This window comes from Sturnira hondurensis, unplaced genomic scaffold (genome assembly GCF_014824575.4).
Source record: "Sturnira hondurensis isolate 20B ecotype Veracruz unplaced genomic scaffold, ASM1482457v3 Scaffold0019216, whole genome shotgun sequence".
In the NCBI taxonomy this organism is placed as follows: domain Eukaryota; kingdom Metazoa; phylum Chordata; class Mammalia; order Chiroptera; family Phyllostomidae; genus Sturnira; species Sturnira hondurensis.
This window is the reverse complement of record NW_028091847.1, coordinates 1,020,843-1,039,891: the sequence shown is the minus strand read 5'-3', so window position 1 is coordinate 1,039,891 and position 19,049 is coordinate 1,020,843. Positions and strand designations below refer to the sequence as shown.

The 19,049-nt window shown below is 47.1% G+C and overlaps 1 protein-coding gene across 3 annotated transcripts in view; it reads left to right on the top strand.

Annotated features, from left to right (window-relative positions):
- MAP3K13 (mitogen-activated protein kinase kinase kinase 13) overlaps positions 1-18,380 on the top strand; it is a 125,785-nt gene extending 107,405 nt beyond the window's left edge. For all 3 annotated transcript variants that reach the window (XM_037027635.1, XM_037027634.1, XM_037027636.1), the window contains exons 8-14: positions 902-1,011; positions 1,763-1,879; positions 2,523-2,660; positions 4,944-5,712; positions 8,222-8,292; positions 14,810-15,107; positions 15,966-18,380. In XM_037027635.1, coding sequence (XP_036883530.1) covers positions 902-1,011; positions 1,763-1,879; positions 2,523-2,660; positions 4,944-5,712; positions 8,222-8,292; positions 14,810-15,107; positions 15,966-16,067 — 1,605 coding nt within the window. In that variant the 3' untranslated portion in view covers positions 16,068-18,380. The remainder of the gene's footprint in view (positions 1-901; positions 1,012-1,762; positions 1,880-2,522; positions 2,661-4,943; positions 5,713-8,221; positions 8,293-14,809; positions 15,108-15,965) is intronic.
- The last annotated feature ends 669 nt before the right edge of the window (positions 18,381-19,049 follow it).

The following is a 19,049-nucleotide window of genomic DNA, read 5'->3' as shown; positions in this document are numbered from 1 at the left end:
AATTCTTCTTGAAATTCCATGCCCTGTGGAAAGACCAGTGTCATAACACTCCTGTGAATTACTACAGATTTCAAATTTCAAGGCCACACCAGCTCTGCCTTCCTCAAATGCTTGGCCCCTGTCCCTGCCATGCTGCGGTTGTCCCCTTACTGATGTCCTGTCATTGACCCAAACATGCAGTTCGGCACCTATCCTTGATTTCTAAGAAAGCAAGGACACTCATCCAAAGTCAGAGTGAATGTCAAGAGACTTAACTAAAGCTTTAGAAAACCGGAAGAGCCTTACAGTTTGAACAACTTAAATCACATATTAGACATCTTTTCTGTCCCGAGAATTTTGTCAGCCTCTAAATTATTCAGCCGTGCTACTTGTCTTCCTCCTCCTTCTTCTCTCTTTGTGTCCATTCCCTCATTCCCAAACCCACGAATAATTCCCTGTATTTTTATTTCCATCACCTGCTATACATATTGCTTGGGGTCTTCTACTCCAAATATTTCTTCAAGATATTTTCATATACAAAACCTAAGAGGAATCAGTTGTAAAGATATTCTCACTGGCACGTACTTGTACCACATGGGTATCAGAGCCAGGCGTTCTCAGACACCAGCCTGACTTCCAGAGGTGGTAGCTGGTGTGCTGGCCGTGATGTTTCTGGTAGCCTGTACTGCAAGGAAACTGGAAAAGAGGCAGCATCCCATGTTGGACCAAATACAGAAAATGGGGTGTGCAGATACATCTTCATAAGATATTTTGCTATCGAGTAGTATTAATTGAATATCTATTCTAGAAATTTCTTCAGAAGAAGTATGCAGAAGAAAAAAAGTCTCGTACATGATCCTGTGGCTATATCAGGGATTGAAAGTCCTAGATTATTAACGAAGTCTGATTTGTGCTCACTCAGGCTGAATGGAGAGAAGAAGTAAAGAAACACTTTGAGAAGATCAAAAGTGAAGGGACTTGCATACACCGATTAGATGAAGAACTGATTAGAAGGCGCAGAGAAGAGCTCAGGTCAGCTGACCTCTCCCCCACCGCTCCTCCTGCCCAGGTCCTCAGAGGTTAGCCGGAGCTGAATCACCGGCTCACTTCCCACACCCCTTTCACTGTGCCGTTCATTGTTGTTCTCTTTAAAATTTACCCTGAGATTTAGCCCTCTTTTTTATTACTGTCTTACCCTCTCCCCCCAACTCCGTTATCCTCCTTTATTATATCTCTGCAACAGAGATTTCCGGTGCAATGCTGTTTGTTCATTTGGCCCCTGTTCAAGGTGACACAGATGGCCAGATATTGATAAGATGTAGTCCCTGGTCTCGAGATGCTTTCGATCTTTTAAGGGATACAGACGTGTCCATAGATAAGCCCTATAATCACACAGGACCCGTGCCGTGCGTAAGGATAACGGAGTGATTGTGGCGTCAGCTCTAACCACATATTTCCATTAACAGTGAGTTGTCCTGTGTTCTTCTTAAGGCATTGCCAACACCACGCAAAGGCTACAAATTATACTCCATTCGTAGTCACATTTTATCTGTGACCCTCCTGGCTGTTCTGTATGGCTGGATATGGCCTTGTAGGATAAACCAGATGAAAAGCTTAAACTTTCCATCTCCCACTCCAGCTTGGCTTAGTCCTTGCATGGACCAGGGAGCCTTTCACCTAGAGAGCCCTCGGGCAAATGCTTTTGAGATAAGCCATCCGGTTCTCATTTCCTTAGAGCTGCTGACTTCAGTCGATTTCACCGATCCTGTGTTTTCTTTGCCAGGCATGCTTTGGATATCCGCGAACACTACGAGAGAAAACTTGAGCGGGCTAATAATTTATACATGGAGCTGAGCGCCATCCTGCTGCAGCTGGAAATGCGGGAGAAGGAGCTCATCAGGTGCGTATCCAGACCACCGTCTGCCCGTGTCGATGTAGTCTCCGCGCCGGCATGTCGCTGCTGCCCAGAACTTGCGGATGTTTTATTCATTCACCCAACATGCCTCCGGGGATGTGCCCCCCACGCGTCCCTGCCCCTGGGGAGGAGTTGCCACGGAGCTGGTTCTCGGGGAACATCACTTGAGAGATACTTGCAGCTTCACCCTGCTGAATGGCTCAGAGAAAGAGTCCTCATTTCATGAACAGCTTGATGTAGATGCGTGGGGGCTAATCCCCCCTGGGGAAGTGAGGTGGCTTCTGCAAGTGGTTTAAGGTATTCCTGAGAATGGCAAGAAAATTGCAGGGACTTGGCCGAAACAGCAGCTACTGAATTAAGTAGGACTCCCACGCCGCTCATGTGGTGTGTTGCGGAAGGGGAGTCGGTCTCTGAGTGCATCTGTGAGCTTCAGGGGAAAATACGGTTATGTTAGTTTCAATTTAGTATCTTTTTTTCCCCTTTTTAACCTGGATGGCAGCCTTGTTATTCAAATAGCCAGTGTCTGGTAAGTGTGGCCAGAGTCTGTGGGTGGAATCAGCCTGTGAAACAGTCTGCCCATCTTTTCTGAATGTGGTGACTGAGATGGCCTGTTCCTCTCATTCCGCAGACGTGAGCAAGCAGTGGAAAAGAAGTATCCTGGGACCTACAAACGGCACCCTGTCCGTCCAATAATCCACCCCAATGCCATGGAGAAGCTCATGAAAAGGAAAGGCGTGCCTCACAAACCGGGGATGCAGACCAAACGGTGAGACGCTTGTGCTGACCCGATACTTCCATAAATGGGAAAAATTCCCCCTGAAAATAGCCAATCAGATGACAGTGGGTGTGGCCTCTCTATCTGGTCATGAGCACACTTGCCTCTGGGTAAAACAAAGTGGGAAGGTGAGAGAAAGTGTGTCGTGGACCCTAGAAATCCCTGTTTTACTGTCTAAGGCATAGACATTTAGTACCTTAGCATGAAATAGTGAGAAGAGAAATAAACCAGGAGCCAGCAGACCTGGGTTTAAGTCCTGGCTCTGCCGGCGATGAGCTGTGTGTTTCGGGTCCTGTCACTTGTCCTCTTTTCACCCCATGAGTAAAATGGTACAAGTATAGCACACGAGATTCCTTTTTCTTTTTTTAACCCCTAATGCACAGAATTGGGTTACTTATAATTCTTGATTCATGCAACATTGGTCCGTGCATGAGCCACTTTTATTTATTCATTTAGCTCTTCTTAATAATGTGCCTATAAATCTACCACTGAAAATGAAAGCAGAGACTGTAGAGGCTTTTTGTTTGTTTTTTTGTTTCCTTTCTGCTTCGCGAAGTTGCATGACATCCTTGTGCAGGAGCCGTGCTCATCTCCGACTGTTCCGACTTCAGTGTACATGCTGCCGAAGCGAGCGCCAAAGCCAGGACTTTGACAGTGACCTATATACATGGTTCCCCTCATTCCACTCTTGCATGGGCCTCGTGTGAGGTTTAAATAAGACAGTATATGAAATCACCTTATACAGGCTCAAGAAGTGGGGGTTTTTAATAGTCTTTTTTTATTATAACACATTTTCCTACATAGTTGCCCCTCCCTTGAACAACATGGAGATTAGGGGTGCTGACCACCTGCTCAGTGGGAAATCCATGTGTAACCTACTTCAGCCCACTGCCAACTCGGATTCTCCACCACAGATCTGAAGCACTGTGTAACCTTAAATGCTCTTCCAATCATTACAAGTTCTGCAAGAGCCCCATTCCTCTCCAATAATGGACAGTTGACTCTCTCCTAGTTAAATTAAGGTAAAGGGAAAAAAATGCCCCTACATCAGAATTCCAGTGCCCTCTGGGGAGATCAGAGGAGAGAAACTGTCCGCCATCCCCGCCTACACTGCAGTGTGTGTTTGCTTAAGCCCTGGAAAGAAGAGAGTCCAGTTACAGGCCTGCCAAACGCATCACAGCTGAGTGTAGGCCAGCAAGATACTCTAAGAGAAGCATCTTCGCATAAGAGAAGCTTGGAATGGGGAAAGAACTGCTCCTTGGTGTCTTAAGACTTAGAGTCAGTTTATGAGTTCTGCCCTTTACTTGCTTTGTGGTGAACACAAGACAACCAACCTCTCTGATTCTTTGACACCTTTCTCTGTAAAATGGATATAGTGTAGTGGGAAACAAGTGGTTTGTATACTGCCTAGAGCAGGGGTGTCAAACTCATTTTCACCAGGGGCCACATCAGTCTTGCGGTTGCCTTCAAAGGGCTGACTGTAATGTTAGGACTGTATGAATGTAACCACTCCATAACAGTTAAGTGAGAGCTTGGCGCTGCCCCTGGGTAGAAACAAGGTGCCCGGCCGGATAAAACAAGGTGGAAGGCCGGATTTGGCCCACAGGCCTTGTGTCTGCCACCTGTGATTTAGGAACAGGATGGTACAGGGTCATACCTCCTGAGACCTTCTCTTGCTGGCTCTGCTCCCCGCCTGGGCTCTCTCCTGTTTTCCTGTCCTCTGGCCCCACCCCTGTGTCTCCCTGTCCCTGAAACTCTGAGTCCCGAGCATGATCAAGACCCCCTGTTAGTGTTCTTCACATACAAAGGTGAACGTGACGTAGTCCCAGCCCTCAGTAAGACTATGTCTACCCCGAACTCTTTCCTTTGTGATGTCTTGAATCCAGTTCCGTCATCAGACAGACTTCTGACCTCGCTGGCTTACTGGCACCAAGCTGAGAGTTGATACTATGAGGAAGAGATCAAGAAACCTGTAGGGCAGAATTAGAATTTCGAGGGGATTCGGTACCTCAGCCAATGAGGCACAGGATGAAATCCAGAAGGTGTAAAGGGAATCTTCTATCAGTGGACTTCTAGGTTGTTTAAATTCCTGCTATTCTGAGCAACACAGTATCTTCAAACATAGATTTTTGTGGACATCCATTATCTTTATTGGATGAATCCCTGTATATGACCACAGACTGAAATGGTGTGTGTATTTTAAGGCTTGTGATATAGTTCCCCAAACTTTAATATGTTTTTGCATGTTTAAAACTAACCTGTCTGTTTGCACAGGCCAGATCTGTTGAGGTCTGAAGGTATCCCCAGCATGGAGGTGGCTCCCATTGCATCCCCTCTGTCTGGAAGCCCCAAAACGTCCACCTCAAGCAGCAAGAGCCGATACCGGAGCAAACCACGCCACCGCCGAGGGAATAGCAGGGGCAGCCATAATGACTTCGCAGCAATCTTGAAAAACCAGCCAGCCCAGGAAAACTCACCCCACCCCACTCATCTACACCAAGCTCAGTCCCAACTCCCTGCTCTGCAGCAGCAATACCAGCAACCCCCTCCTGCAACTTCTCAGAGCCACCACCCCAGGCTCAATACGCACGGACAGGACATCGCAACCTGCGCCAACAACCTGAGGTATTTTGGCCCCGCGGCAGCCCTGCGGAGCCCCCTCAGCAACCATGCTCAAAGACAGATGCCCGGCTCTAGCCCTGACCTCATCTCCACCGCCATGGCAGCAGATTGCTGGAGAAGCTCTGAGCCGGACAAGGGCCAGGCCGGCCCCTGGGGCTGTTGTCAGGCTGACCCTTATGACCCCTGCGCACATTGCAGGCCAGAACAGTGTGGGTCCTCGGACGTTCCCTTTGCTGAGCCAGCGGGGAGGAGCCCCGACCTTTTCAAGTCACCAGCACACAGTCTCCTCTCAGAAAATGCCCAAGGTTCTGAGAAAATGGAAGAAAACGAATTCAATGGCCGTAGGTCTGCTTCATCCCTTGGTGTCCCTCATCATGTCACCCCGCCAGTGCTACCTCGAAAAGCAAGGCCCCTTCAAAAGGTAGGCAGTCATGGCAGCGGTGTGCACCGCTGCCTTCGTGGCTGTCAGAGTCCATCATGGGATGCGCTCTATCCAACGGACATGGGAGTGTACGGTTTGTAAAAGGATGAGCTCACAGAAGCTTAAACAGACGCTTCTTTTATTTCAAACACTTGCTTTTCACACTGCTTAAGTGGTGAACTTATGAATACCCTTGGGGAACTACCAAACCAATGGACTGATTGGCATGTACGTAACTTGTAAGTAGATAAATAACCACGTGTTAGGAACATGCAATCAGAATAGTTTGAAAACCACTACTCTGACCTAGTCCTGAGGGGTGTTGCAAGAAGAAAGGGTCCCACCATGAAATAGGTTTGGTCAACACAGTATTCTCTCCCCCTTCTGGGAGGTTCTTAGTGTTCATTAACAAATGCTAGACTCTGAGGAACCGTGTAGTAACCTTGTTTAATCCAGCAACTCCCTCACCTGTTCGACCGTTCTGCCTTTTAAAGATATCCATCCATCTCCCATAGAACTAACTTTCTTCACAATGTATTTTGGAAAACATTGTCTTAATTAATAACCATCAGGAGCTAGTAAGTTCTCAGTCACTGAAACCTTTTCCTCGCCTGCTTGCCCACTGGCCGCCTGGGGCCTCTTAGCTGCAGGGCAGTCCACCACCGTGGTTATGCCCACCAGCTTGGGAGTCAGACAGACCTGAGTTCAAAGCTTAGTTCAAAGGCTTTTCCACTTAGCACTTCTACAAACGTTAGTGTCCTTGCCCCTAAAATGGGCTGCTAACAGTGGGCCCTGCCTCACTGGCCGTTGTGAGGATTAAATGAGTTAATACACATGAAGCATTTAGAACAGGGCCTGGTGCATAGCAAACTTTTAAGAAACGTGAGCTCATCTTGCTAGTGAGTTAAAAATAAGATTGTGCATGAAAAGTATTTAGCACGCGGTAGATAACCACTCAATTCTAAGTATTGCTTCATGTCATCATCATTATTCAGCAGGTGTTTATTTGAAGGCATGAAAGCGTTTAGAATGTAATTGAGGATGTTTTGGTCAACTAGACGTTGAACAGAAAAGACGTTGACGCTGAGGGCTACTGTCTTGGAACTGTATTTCCTCCGCCACAAAAAGTGCTGCTGCTGACTGAGTGGTCGGAAAATCGAGTTGTGTTTCGGGGGGCGCACTGGATCTGGGCTAATCCAGTCTCTGCGCCCCCCGACCCATGTGACCGGTAACATGGATATTTTTGGTAACAATGTCATTGAGATGTAATTCACATACCAAACAGTTCTTCCATTAAATTATACAACTCAGTTCTTTTTATTCAGACTTGTACAACCTTTACCACAACTAATTTTAGAGGATTTTTGTCAGCCTAGAAAGAAACCCTGCACCCCTTAGCAATCACCCATTCCCTGGTCCCTCCCAAGTAACATGTATCTTTGAACCATTCTGATTCCATTTTGATGCCACTGATGGGTCTGCAGGCCACAGAGCACACACCTTCCATATCTGGTCTCGTTGGACCCGTCCTCCCGGAGAGCAGGCCACCTTCTCTCCACTGGCCTGTACTCCCACGTGTACTTCTGGGGGGAGGGGCTCATCTCAGCAGTCAGGCTGTCTCCATCCCTGTCTTTGCTACTCAGAAAGCACGTCAGGATACAAAGTGGGTAAGAGTGAAGGTGTTTTAGAACTGACTTTCAAAGTAAATTATCCTCAATCTTTGCTACAGTTACTTGGACTCAATCACCCACCTCATAAGGGATTGTAGCAATCCAGTGCATCGAGGCACTGTGGTTAAGGACGGTGGGTCCCAATGGGGCTGTTCCCGGGCACTTGAAGAAAAACAGAATCTTCCCTGTGAGGGAAGATCATCTGCTCAGCCGAGACACTTACCCAGGCTTCCAGACTAACCATAGTGTCCCGACAATCACAAGGCCTCAGCTGTCCCTTACCCCGCCAACCCGCTGACTCAGTAATGCACTAAACACCCACTTTGTATGCAGCGTCGTATTAATGGCAGAGTGAAGCGTGCAATACAGCACAATACAGGCTGATGGTCAAATGATGTATGTCTTAGTAGTGGAGATGGTACAAAGGTAATAACTGTATCAGTGAAAAAGTGATTGGTACATAAAAGAGCTTTGAACAATTGAAAGATCCATTCTTGGTGCAGTTTCTATGACAAAGCCTGGAACTATTAGTGACAATGGTTACCTGAGACTGCCCCAGTGTCCAGGACCTCTTCCCCCACTTCCCCTCCCTGTCACTCACCTCCCTGAGGGAGAAGATCATGTTTATTTCAGTTCTATATGTCTTCCAGCATCAAGTGCAGGGCCTGTCATCATGGACACCCAAGAAAAGTTGCTAAAGAGCGAGTAGAGATGCATATATTTAACGGTGACACTCAGGAAGCCACTATGCAGTGCCTTTTGATGATTTCATCTTTGCAAGGACTGTGTGTGTGTGAGAGAGAGAGAGGAATGAAACTCTTTTCTCCTGTTTTCCTTAGAGTGGAGATGAGTCCTCAGAAGAGGAAGAAGGGGAAGTGGACAGTGAAGTTGAGTTTCCACGAAGACAGAGGTAAAACCATCAAACACACGCGATTGCTCTCAGTGTAATCGGGAAACCCAGTTTGCCGCACTTCCTGTTACACTGCATGTCACTTTCGAACAGCCACCTTGGAAGGAAACTTGAACTCACCTTGTTTATGGTTTCCCTTGCTGCTGTGCACAGCCAGGCCCAGCTTATCAGAATTCACTCCGTGGGAATTTCAAGATGAGCATAAATGCAGATTCATGGTTATAACTGAGAATACAGTGGGCAGTTTATGAGGGAGGGCCATGTGTTTTATGGATAATTTTATTGGTTTCTAGTGTGCCTCTCTGAATTAATTTGCTCAGGCTGCCATAACAAAATACCATAGACTAGGTGGCTTAAACAATACAAATTTATTTATCACAGTTCTGGAGGCTGGGAAGCCCAAGATCAAGGTTCTTGGTGAGAACTCTCTTCCTGGCTTGCAGAGAACAGTCTTCTTAATGTGTCCTTACATGTTTGGGAGGGGGAGGGGATAAGGAGGAATAAAAGAGATATCTTCTTCTTTTTTTAATTATATTTTATTGATCATGCTATTACAGTTGTCCTGATTTTTCTCCTTTTGCCCCCCCCCAGGGCCCCCAGCTCCCTCAGGCAATCCCCACACCTTGTTCATGTCCATGGGTCACCAGTGTGAGGTCTTTGGCTACTCCATTTCCTAAACTGAACTTGACGTCCCTATGGCTATTCTGTAACTACTGATTTGTACTTCTTTTTTTTAAAGATTTTATTTATTTATCTTTAGAGGGGAAGGGAGGGAGAGAGGGAGAGAAATGTCAATGTATGGTTGCTTCTCATGTGTCCCCTGCTGGGAACTGGCCTACAACCCAGGCATGTGCCCTGACTGGGAATTGAACCGCAATACTCTGGTTCTCAGGCTGGTGCTCAATCCACTGAGCTACACCAGCCAGGGCTATACTTCTTTTTTGAATCTTTTTAAAAATATATTTTATTGATTATGCCATTACAGTTGTCCCATTTCCCCCCTTCATTTCCCTCCACCCTGCACACCCCCTCCCTCCACCATTCACCCCCTTTAGTTTATGTCCACGTGTCACAAGTTCTTTAGATTCTCTATTTCCCACACTATTCTTGTCCTGCCCCCTATTTTCTACCTACCATCTATGCTACTTATTCTCTGTACCTTCTCCCCCCTTCTCCTCCTCCCACTCCCCTGTTGCTAACCCTCCATGTGATCTCCATTTCTATGGTTCTGCTCCTGATCTAACTGTCCTCTTAGTTTGCTTTTGTTCTAGGTGTGATTGTTAATAACTGTGAGTTTTCTGTCCTTTCACTGTTCATATTTTTTGTTTTCTTTTTCTTAAATAAGTCCCTCTAACATTTTATATAATAAGGGCTTGGTGATGATGAACTCCTTCAGTTTTACCTTGACTGGGAAGCACTTTATCTGCCCTTCCATTCTAAATGAAAGCTTTGCTGGATAGAGCAATCTTGGATGTAGGTCTTTGGATTTCATGACTTGGAATACTTCTTTCCAGCCCCTTCTTGTCTGTAAGGTCTCTTTTGAGAAATCCGCTGACAGTCTGATGGGAACTCCTTTGTAGGTGACTGTCCCCTTATCTCTTGCTGCTTCTAGGATTCTCTCCTTCATTCTTATCTTGGCTAATATAATTATGATGTGCCTTGGTGTGTTTCTCCTTGGGTCCAACTTCTTTGGCACTCTCTGAGCTTCCTGGACTTCCTGGAAGTCTATTTCCTTTGCCAGATTCAGGAAGTTCTCCTTTATTATTTGTTCAAATAAGTTTTCCACTTGCTCTTCCTCTTCCCCTTCTGGTACTCCTATAATTCAGATGTTGGAGGGTTTAAAGATATCCTGGAGGTTCCTAAGCCTCTCCTCATTTTCTTGAATTCTTGTTTCTTCATTCTTTTCTGTTTGGTCATTTTTTTTCTTCCTTTTGGTCCACTCCCTTGATTTGAGTCCCAGTTTCCTTTCCATCACTATTGGTTTCCTGTGCATTTCCCTTCATTTCAATTAGTTTAGCCTTCATTTGTTCCTCTAATTTGTGACTAAAATCTACCAGTTCTGTGAGCATCCTGATCACCAGTATTTTGAACTGTGCATCTGATAGGTTGGCTATTTCTTGGTCGCTTAGAGTTATCGGCTCTGAGGCTTTGAGTTCTTGAGCCATATTTTGGACTGTTCGCACCTGTTACGTATGAGGGGCAGAGCCCTAGGTGTTCACCAGGGCAGGGCAACTCAGTTGCTGGGTTGTGACGCTATATGTGGGAGCGGGGTCAGAGAGGGGCAACGGTGGTCCCCTCTGCTGCTTCCCGCTGCTGGGGCCTGTGCAGTCTGTCTCACTGCTTGCTCCTTCACTGGTTTATCTGCGTGCATTTGCTATGTGACCGTGGTCAGTCTGCTGCCTTGCGCCCTCACTGGGTCCGCCTGTTGCTACCCCACACCTGGGATCCACCCACGGCTGCCTGTGCACCTGGGTAGGGAGATCTTTCTTGCCCGACCCTGCTCCACTGCTGGCTCCACCCCTCTTACCGGTCTGGTTGAATAGTTCATTGTTGTCGGACTTCTGTATAGTTCAATTTTCTGTGTTTTGGCTGCTGAAACTTTGTTGACTTTAAACTTGGTTGTGCAAGGGGGCACAGTGTTTCCACCGATGCCTCCATCTTGGCAGAAGTCTGATTTGTACTTCTTAATCCCCTCACCTCTTCACCCGTTCTCCCCACACCCCCTGCATCTGTCAACCATCTGGTAACTAACTTCTTGCTGCTTGTAAGAGTCTCTCTTTATCTTTATCTGTCAGTCCCTGGCACTCAGTCCCTTTGGCCTTTTAATTATGGTGTGTCTTGGAATGGCCCTCTTTTCATCTGTCATAGTTGGGAGTCTCTGTTTCCTGGATTTTCATGTCTATTTCTTTTGCCAAATTACAGAAGTTTTCTTTCACTGATTTTTCAGATAGACTTTCAATTTCTTGCTCTTTCTCTTCTCCTTCTGGCACCCCTATGAGGCATGTGTTGGACCTCTTGAAGCTATCCCAGGGCTGTTTATACTGTCCTCATTTGGGGGTCTTGTTATTCTGATTAGCTGTTTTTTGCTTTCTTGTGCTCAAAATCATTAATTTGATTCTCAGCTTCATCCACTCTACTGTTGTTTCCCTGTAAATGTTCTTTATTTTAATTAGTGTATCCTTTCTTTCTGACAGGGTCTTTTTTATGCTCCTGAGGTCCTCACTAGGTTCCTTGAGCATCCCTATAACCAGTGTTTTAAACTCTGCATCTGAGAGATTGCTTACCTCCATTTCCTTTAGCTCTTTTTCTGGAGTTTTGATCTGTTCTTTCATTTGGGCCATGTTTCTCCTCATTTTGGCAGCCTCCCTATGTCTGCTTCTACGTATTAGGTAGAGCATCTTTGACTCCACGTCTTGTTAGTGTGGCCTAATGTAGTAGGTGTGTCCTGTAGGGTCCAGCGGCACAGCCTCCTGTATCACCCAAGCTGGTTACTCTCGAGTTGTGCCCTTTATGTGTTCTGAGTACACCTTCCTTTTGTAGGTGAGCCTTGGTTGCTGTCGGCAGGTCAGTGGGAGAGATTTGCCCAGGCCAGTCAGCTGCAAGGACTGGCTGTGACCACTTACCTCTAACCTCTCCCCTCCATGGAGGACCAGCTGTGCAGGGGCAGGGTGGTGGTGCTCTGACGTGGTCTGTAGCTGCCCACTGAGTGTGCTGGCCCTGAAATTTCCTGGTTGTTGGAAGCCAAAGTTAACCCCCATCTTAGTTTTGCCTGGGGCACCCTGCCTGAGCTTAAAGCAACCTGAGATGGCTGCTACTTGTGCTGGGCTTGGAGATTCCCAGGTGAAGCCAAGCTGTGAATCTATCTGGCTGCTGCTAGGACTCACCAAAGCCAGCTGTTACTTGTTTGATAGGATTTAGGAGCCAAAACCAGCCATTCTTCTGGAAAAGCAGCTTGTGTGGGATAAGTTGAGTGGGTTAGAGCCTTTGGAGATCTCCAGGGTGGGTCACACAGTGTCCACCATGTTGATGGAGTCTCAGATATGGCGCCATCTTACCAGCTCTGTGCGGGAGGTGGTTTAGCAAAGGGACAGTGGCTTTTGCTCACCTTGATGCCAGACACCAGTTTCTCCCTGTGTACCACTGGTGCCTTTCAAGCTGCTACCCCAGTACTAGAGCTCAGAGGGAGTGAGTCTGAGTAGGTCAGTCCGTGTGTGGGCTCTTTAAGAGGAACTACTTGGGGCTTTAGCAGTTTCTTCCACCGACTCAATCCCTGCTGGCTTTACAGCCAGAAGTTATTATGGGGACTTATCTTCCTGGCACTGGAACCCTGGGCTGGGGGGCCTGGTATGGAGCTGGGACTCCTTGCTCCTGAGATAACCTCCCCAAGTTTTTATCCACGTGTGTATGGGACGAGCCTGTTCTGTCTGTGCCCCTCCTATCGGTCTGGGTGGATGTTTCTTTAATGCCATAGTTGTCAGACTTCCATTCAGCTTGATTTGTGATGGTCCTGACTCATGGTTGTTCTATATTTTAGTTGTAATTTTAATGTGGTTATTCGAAGAGGCAAGACATGTCTGTCTATGCCTCTATCTTCTTGTCTTGCCCCTCTTCTTTTTATAAGGCCAGATCCTATAGGATTAGGGCCCCACCTATGGGATCTCAACCTTAATTACCTCCTAAAGACCCTGTCTCCAGATTTAGTCACATTGGAGCTTAGGGTTTCAACATATGAATTGGGGTGGGGGTACCCAGGTCAGTCCCTGGCACTCTCCATGCCTTGGACTTATACCTCAAATTAATTACAGTGAGATTAGATGAGTCGAGTCCCCCTTCAGCCTTAGGAGGGGCTTCCTGCTGAATCAGCAATAGCAATTTTCTTGTAGGATTGAAGAGCTAATCCTATGTAGGAGTAGGGAAGGTAGTTTTCCTCCCAAGAGGCCTTTTCTGCTAATAAGCATTTCATTCTTTAAGAGTAGAGCCGTAGGAAGGTTTGTATACCTGCTGGGAAACAGAAATCCCTGCAAACCAAAGGACTCCTAGTCCTCTGGTAAACTGTACTCTGGGTCCCCATGCAATGCACAAAATCAAAATCTGTTCGCATCCCCTGAGCCACTCCTGCCATGAAGCCCTTGCCGTCTCCTCGGACACTGTTTTCTCCTGTGCATCCGGACTGAGCCTGAGTGAAAGGAACGTGGTTCTACTGGCATCACAACGATGTTACTTCCTGCTTTGGTTCCTATGACACACGATGAACTCAGCCCACCCACTGGCTTCCCACCTTTCTTTAGTGGCTGGGATGCAAATTATATGTATGTTTTTACCACATAGTTTTGCTTTTTATGTTATAACATTCCCCCATCTTCCTTCTGGATTACCATCTTTGAGGAGTTGTGTGAATCTTATGTCCACTTCTGGTTCCCACATCTACTCATGTGACCTTGACCCCCCTCCCCCAGCCCACCACCTGGCCAGTCATCACCCTGGCTCAGATCCTGTGCCATTGAAATCACTTTGTACTAAGAAATACAGAGAGATCAGACAATGCCAGAGAAAGGGCAGTCTTTATTATTTGTTATGTTTTGTTTTTTTTTTAAGATTTTATTTATTTAGGGAGGAAGGAAAGGAGAAAGGGAGAGAAATATCAATGTATGGTTGCCTCTCCTGGGTCCCCTGCCAGGAACTGGCCTGCAATCCAGGCATGTGCCCTGACTGGGAATCGAACTGCAATTGTCTGGTTTGCAGGCCCGCGCTCAATCCACTGAACTATACCAAGCAGGGCTGTTATGTTTTGTTTTTATACCAGTATAAGCATGAGGAACTTTCACAAATTCTTCCCCCCGCCCCAAACTTTGCCTTGTCAGAGCAAAACCCAGATGTTGACTGCAATGAGCCACTGATGGGCTGGGCATTGCCCACAGCTGCACAGTGAATGTCCCTTCCAAGCTCATTTCTCTTGGGGAGGGGTTGACAGGGTGGTGAAGGCCGTCTTTCCAGGGCTGCCATGTCAGTGGGCAGTGCACCCGGGGTGGAGTGAGGTAGAAAAAGACACTGAGTGGGTGTAAACAGACCTACCCAAGCCGCAGCTCTGCCTTTGCTGATGGCGACCTTGAACAAATCACTTCCCTTCTCTGGCCCTAGTTTTCTGATCTGGGGAAGAGTTAGACCAGAAAATCTCCAAAGTCGCTTTCACCTGTGGGAATCTGGGACCCTGTGAATAAGAAGCATAATTTCATTTTGAACATTTCCATACCATGCACAGGTATACACAGTATGATTAGCAAGGCTGACTTTTTTCAAGGCCAGTGGTAGCCATCAGCTTTGGCGTTTAGCCACATAAACATATTAATTTTTCTCTCGGTTGCTTTAAAATGAAATAGTTTCAACCTATCTGAATTTGAATCTCCCTGAAGGACAGGGAAAAAATTAGGTGACCTCCCACCAGGGCTAAGATTGACAGACACGGCAAGGCAAGGAGCTGTTCTGGTGACTGAGTTCCTCTGGTTCTTTGTGGTTCCAGGCCCCATCGCTGTATCAGAAGCTGCCAGTCATATTCAACCTTTAGCTCTGAGAATTTCTCAGTGTCTGATGGAGAGGAAGGAAATACCAGTGACCACTCAAACAGTCCTGATGAGTTGGTTGATAAACTGGAAGACCGCCTGGCAGAGAAGCTAGATGACCTGCTGTCCCAGACGCCAGAGATTCCCATTGAGATATCCTCGCACTCAGATGGGCTCTCCGACAAGGAGTGTGCCGTGCGCCGCGTGAAGACTCAGATGTCTCTGGGCAAGCTGTGTGTGGAAGAACGTGGCTATGAGGTGGGGCCTCTCCCTCCTTCCCCTCTCATCACGGTTCCCTTCCTGTCGCTCTTTTGAGTTACAACATGCTCCAGTCCCGTGGTCCTTTACAAACATCATTTAGTACATGACGCACAGCTGCCCCCACGAAGTGAGTGAAAGCACGCAGACCAGCAGAGCTCCCCAGAACGAGCACAGTTCTCCCAAAGGAGGCACCAGCGTTGAACTACTCAGGAACCCTTCTTTCCAAGATTTAACTCAAACATCACCTCCTCCCGGCCCCACCTCCCAGTCGGGTTAAGGGTAGGAGCCTCCCCCTTCCATGTCCCCACTGTCCCCTGCTGATGCTGTTAGAGCACATGCAACACTTTAGCTCATATCTAGGACTGCCTTTCGAGAGGCAGGGTAACACCGTGGTTGAAACTGTGCACCCAGGAGTCTGACTGGCCAGATACAAACCCCGGCCTTTGCACTTACTGTGTGATGTTGGGCAAGCCACTTCACTTTTCCGAAGGTCAGTTTTCTCCTGGGTAAACTGGGCACGGTAACAGCCTCTGTGTCACAGGGGTGTGGTCTGGGTTAAGTGGATTAGTAGAGGTCAAGCACTTACAGCACTGCCTAGAGCGGAGTAAGCTCCACGTAAAAGGGCCATGGCGGCGCTGCTATGACTGTCATCATCCTTGTTGTTGGCACGATCACCTTCTTTAGGTCTTTTTTCTCCGTAAGCCCCACAAGGACGGGACTTGGTCTCTTCCGTCTCTGTAGTCCCCTTCCCCACCCCGCCAGCCCAGTGGCTGTCATGTGGGAGGTATTCCATGTACATGTTTGCTGAGCAACTGCAGAAATGACTTACAGTTTTATTCTGTCTTGAATTCGCAGAATCCTATGCAGTTTGAAGACTCGGACTGTGACTCCTCAGATGGGGGGTGTTCCGACGCCACAGTGAGGACCAGCAAGCACTACGGCTCTGCCACGTGGTAGGGGGGTCGCCACTCTGAAGGTGTCCGGATACCACTGGGTCGCAGACCCGCCCGCCCCCGCCCCCTCCCGCCCCCTCCCTGCTCTGCTGGTCTGGGAAGGGAGCCGCCCCGTCCTTCTTGTCCCTAGAAATGAGCTGCAATAACAGGAACATGAGACTCCGCAAATCTCTGGGAAAAAATATCCACATGAGATTAAGTCTCGCTGAACATTTCAATCCAGAATGGCAGGGATCTACTTTACTGAATATTCTAGCTACTGTAACATGGATATTTATTTTTGTTTGACATTTTAACACTTTGTACTGTAAAGATTGAACTGTATATGATATATAGAAAGAGACACAATAATTTCTTGCAAAAAAGAGAAAGAAAGGAAAAAAAGAAAAGAAAGAAGTGGAATTTAGGAGCTACATTCTTGGGAATATGTGGGGCCAAGATGTATTATTGCTACTCGAACAGGGGACCAGTTCTTTTGACCAGAGTGACTGAAGAAGAGCCAGAGCAAGACGTGTTGAGCATTTTAGAAAACAAAGAACAGCAAGGGAAAAGCCATCCCAGGTACCTGTGATCCGACCACAGTAGGTTTGACCAGCTCGTCCAATGGGCGACAGAAAGGACCTAGACGAGTCTGGTGACCATATATTGCACCCAAGGTCTTTGAGGCCATGTGCTGCCTGCAGGTGGGAAAGAAAACTGTGTATGTGAGAACTGGTTTCATTTTTTCAAACTTTTAAGCAGCATTTGGTTGCGAGACTTACAGCTAGAGTCAAACCTTCCTAGACAAATACTTACCCTTTACATGCTGTCATTGTCATTACCTTGACAAACATGTCACCTTGATCAATGTGCCATTTTCTTGTAGCCATTTCCTTTTCACCCACTGACCACTTTGATCAGGAAAGGGGGGCGCCGTGGAGGAGAGAGGGATGAGCGAAAATGGAAACTGACAGCAGCGTCAGAGAAGCGTGTGCGAAGTCTGTGCCGGTCGTTGTCGGGCTGCCTCTGTCCAGCTTCTGGGGAAGCTGGAGTCGCCCCTCTCTGGAACCAGGTGGCTTGTCTCCTAGAATCATATTGATTTAAACAGGAGAACAGACTTCGAAGGCAGCTAGGACGTGTGTGAGTCTCCCTGGTGTCCAGTCCCAAACCATCCCCTGGCTTTACTCATTAACCCCTTCTACCCTGTGAGCTTTAGTGCCTGTCTACCACTATCAGAATAAAAGCAAAATAAGCAACTTGCAAAAGGCAGCACTGTCCCCCCGCACCACAATAGCATTTTTTGTTAAATGCTATTTGTAAAATATATTTTACTTCTCTTTGGGTCAGTGCAGTTTTAAATAATTGGATTTGGCATTTTGTGGAAAGAACAGCTGATGCTGAGCAGCAATTAGGAAGATTTCACCTGGCCCAAGGCATGAGCTCCTTCCTGTCCAGGGTCCTGGGCTCTGAAAAGCATCCCAAAGTACTCCACGGTACCTCAGCTTTAAGCTAATTTTTCTGTAGAATTTTACACAAAAAACAGGTGTTGGCCTGGTTCCTGTCTCTGTCAAACAACGTCTCCAGGCTCAGATCTGCTGAAGGTGGACGCACTCTGACACAGCAGCACTCTCGCCCTTAGGAAAGACTGCGTGTGCAGGGATGGACCCTTCCCCGTGCGGACGGGGCACTGCCCTGCCTGGCGTCACTGACTGCATCAGCCCAACAGGAAAGGCAGGAGGGAATTTAGAGCAGTTCCTTTTGCTTATTTGACCCCTCCTTTTGTTTACAATTTATGTTGAGATATTAATTTAAAAGTCAGTGTCTATAATTTATAGATCTTAGGTAAATGAAGGAAAAATGTTTAACTTATACAGAGAGCAGTATTGTTTGCATTAAATTATTCCATTTTGTATAAATTCTGTAGCTGGACTACATGAAAGATCTTAAGTTATGGCATTATTATCATTGTTATTTTATTTTATAATAATTATTCTCATTTTCTGTCGATCAGAAGGTGTGGTTTACAATGTAGCACAATGATTGTGTTTATTGCTAACCATGAGTTATCATGAATTTTTATGATTTTTATGAAAATGGAACTGCCCCTTGGGAGCTCTCCCGTGTTCACCTTAGGCGCCCCCCCCCTCTTCCCCGCCTCGTTCTGTGTTCAGCAACAATCACCGGAGGACGTGTGTTCTGCCCCAGAGCCCAGTTGGTAGGTGGTGATTCTGACTTACCCGACAGCGCCTGGGCGGGCCGATGAATGAGTCGATGGACAAATAGTTCAAAAGCTGTAACCTTTCTCAAGTTTCTTAAGAAATAAAATCATGAGACTACACTAGAAGCCAAAAGAGAGTTATTTAATGTCCTATGAGGAACAGACACAGAGGATTTCCGCGTGGGGCCCGCGGGCTCGGTATCCCAGCACCTGTTAGCAGAGCTGGTCATCTTGCCCCTGCCAGATTCCACAACACCAACCTGTTTTCTCCTAGTTGGGGGTAGCAGGGAAACTAAAAGGAAAATATATACATACTTTTGGCATCATCCTATAACAAGACTAGAGATATTTTAGAGAAGCCTGGCCACTTAGACACTCACAGGGCTGGAAAAGTGCTGCCCAAAGAGCCCTGTTTTCTGACGGCACGATGCCATGAGCCTCTCTGGTTTGGCATTTCTGGGACAGAGGGGCTGCAACTCTGAGCTCTCTCTCCATCCGATGTGACACGCTGACGCTTCAGCCAGCCCGGTTCTTGCCCCCCTAGGTTGGCAAAAAGAGAAATGTGACACCTTTCGGTCACGATCTTCCTAGAAAACCCGACCCGACACCTACTTCTGATAAGTTTTGATTCCCCATGGTCACTATTGGCATGGCAATGCCGTACACCTGTCTGGACACGCAGTTGTGAGCATGCTGGGGGAGTGCACAGCGTTGAATCTTTAGTCATTCGCCGTATCAGCAAGCGCTGAACGAAGTTCCACACTGAACATTTTCATTGACTTGTTAGTA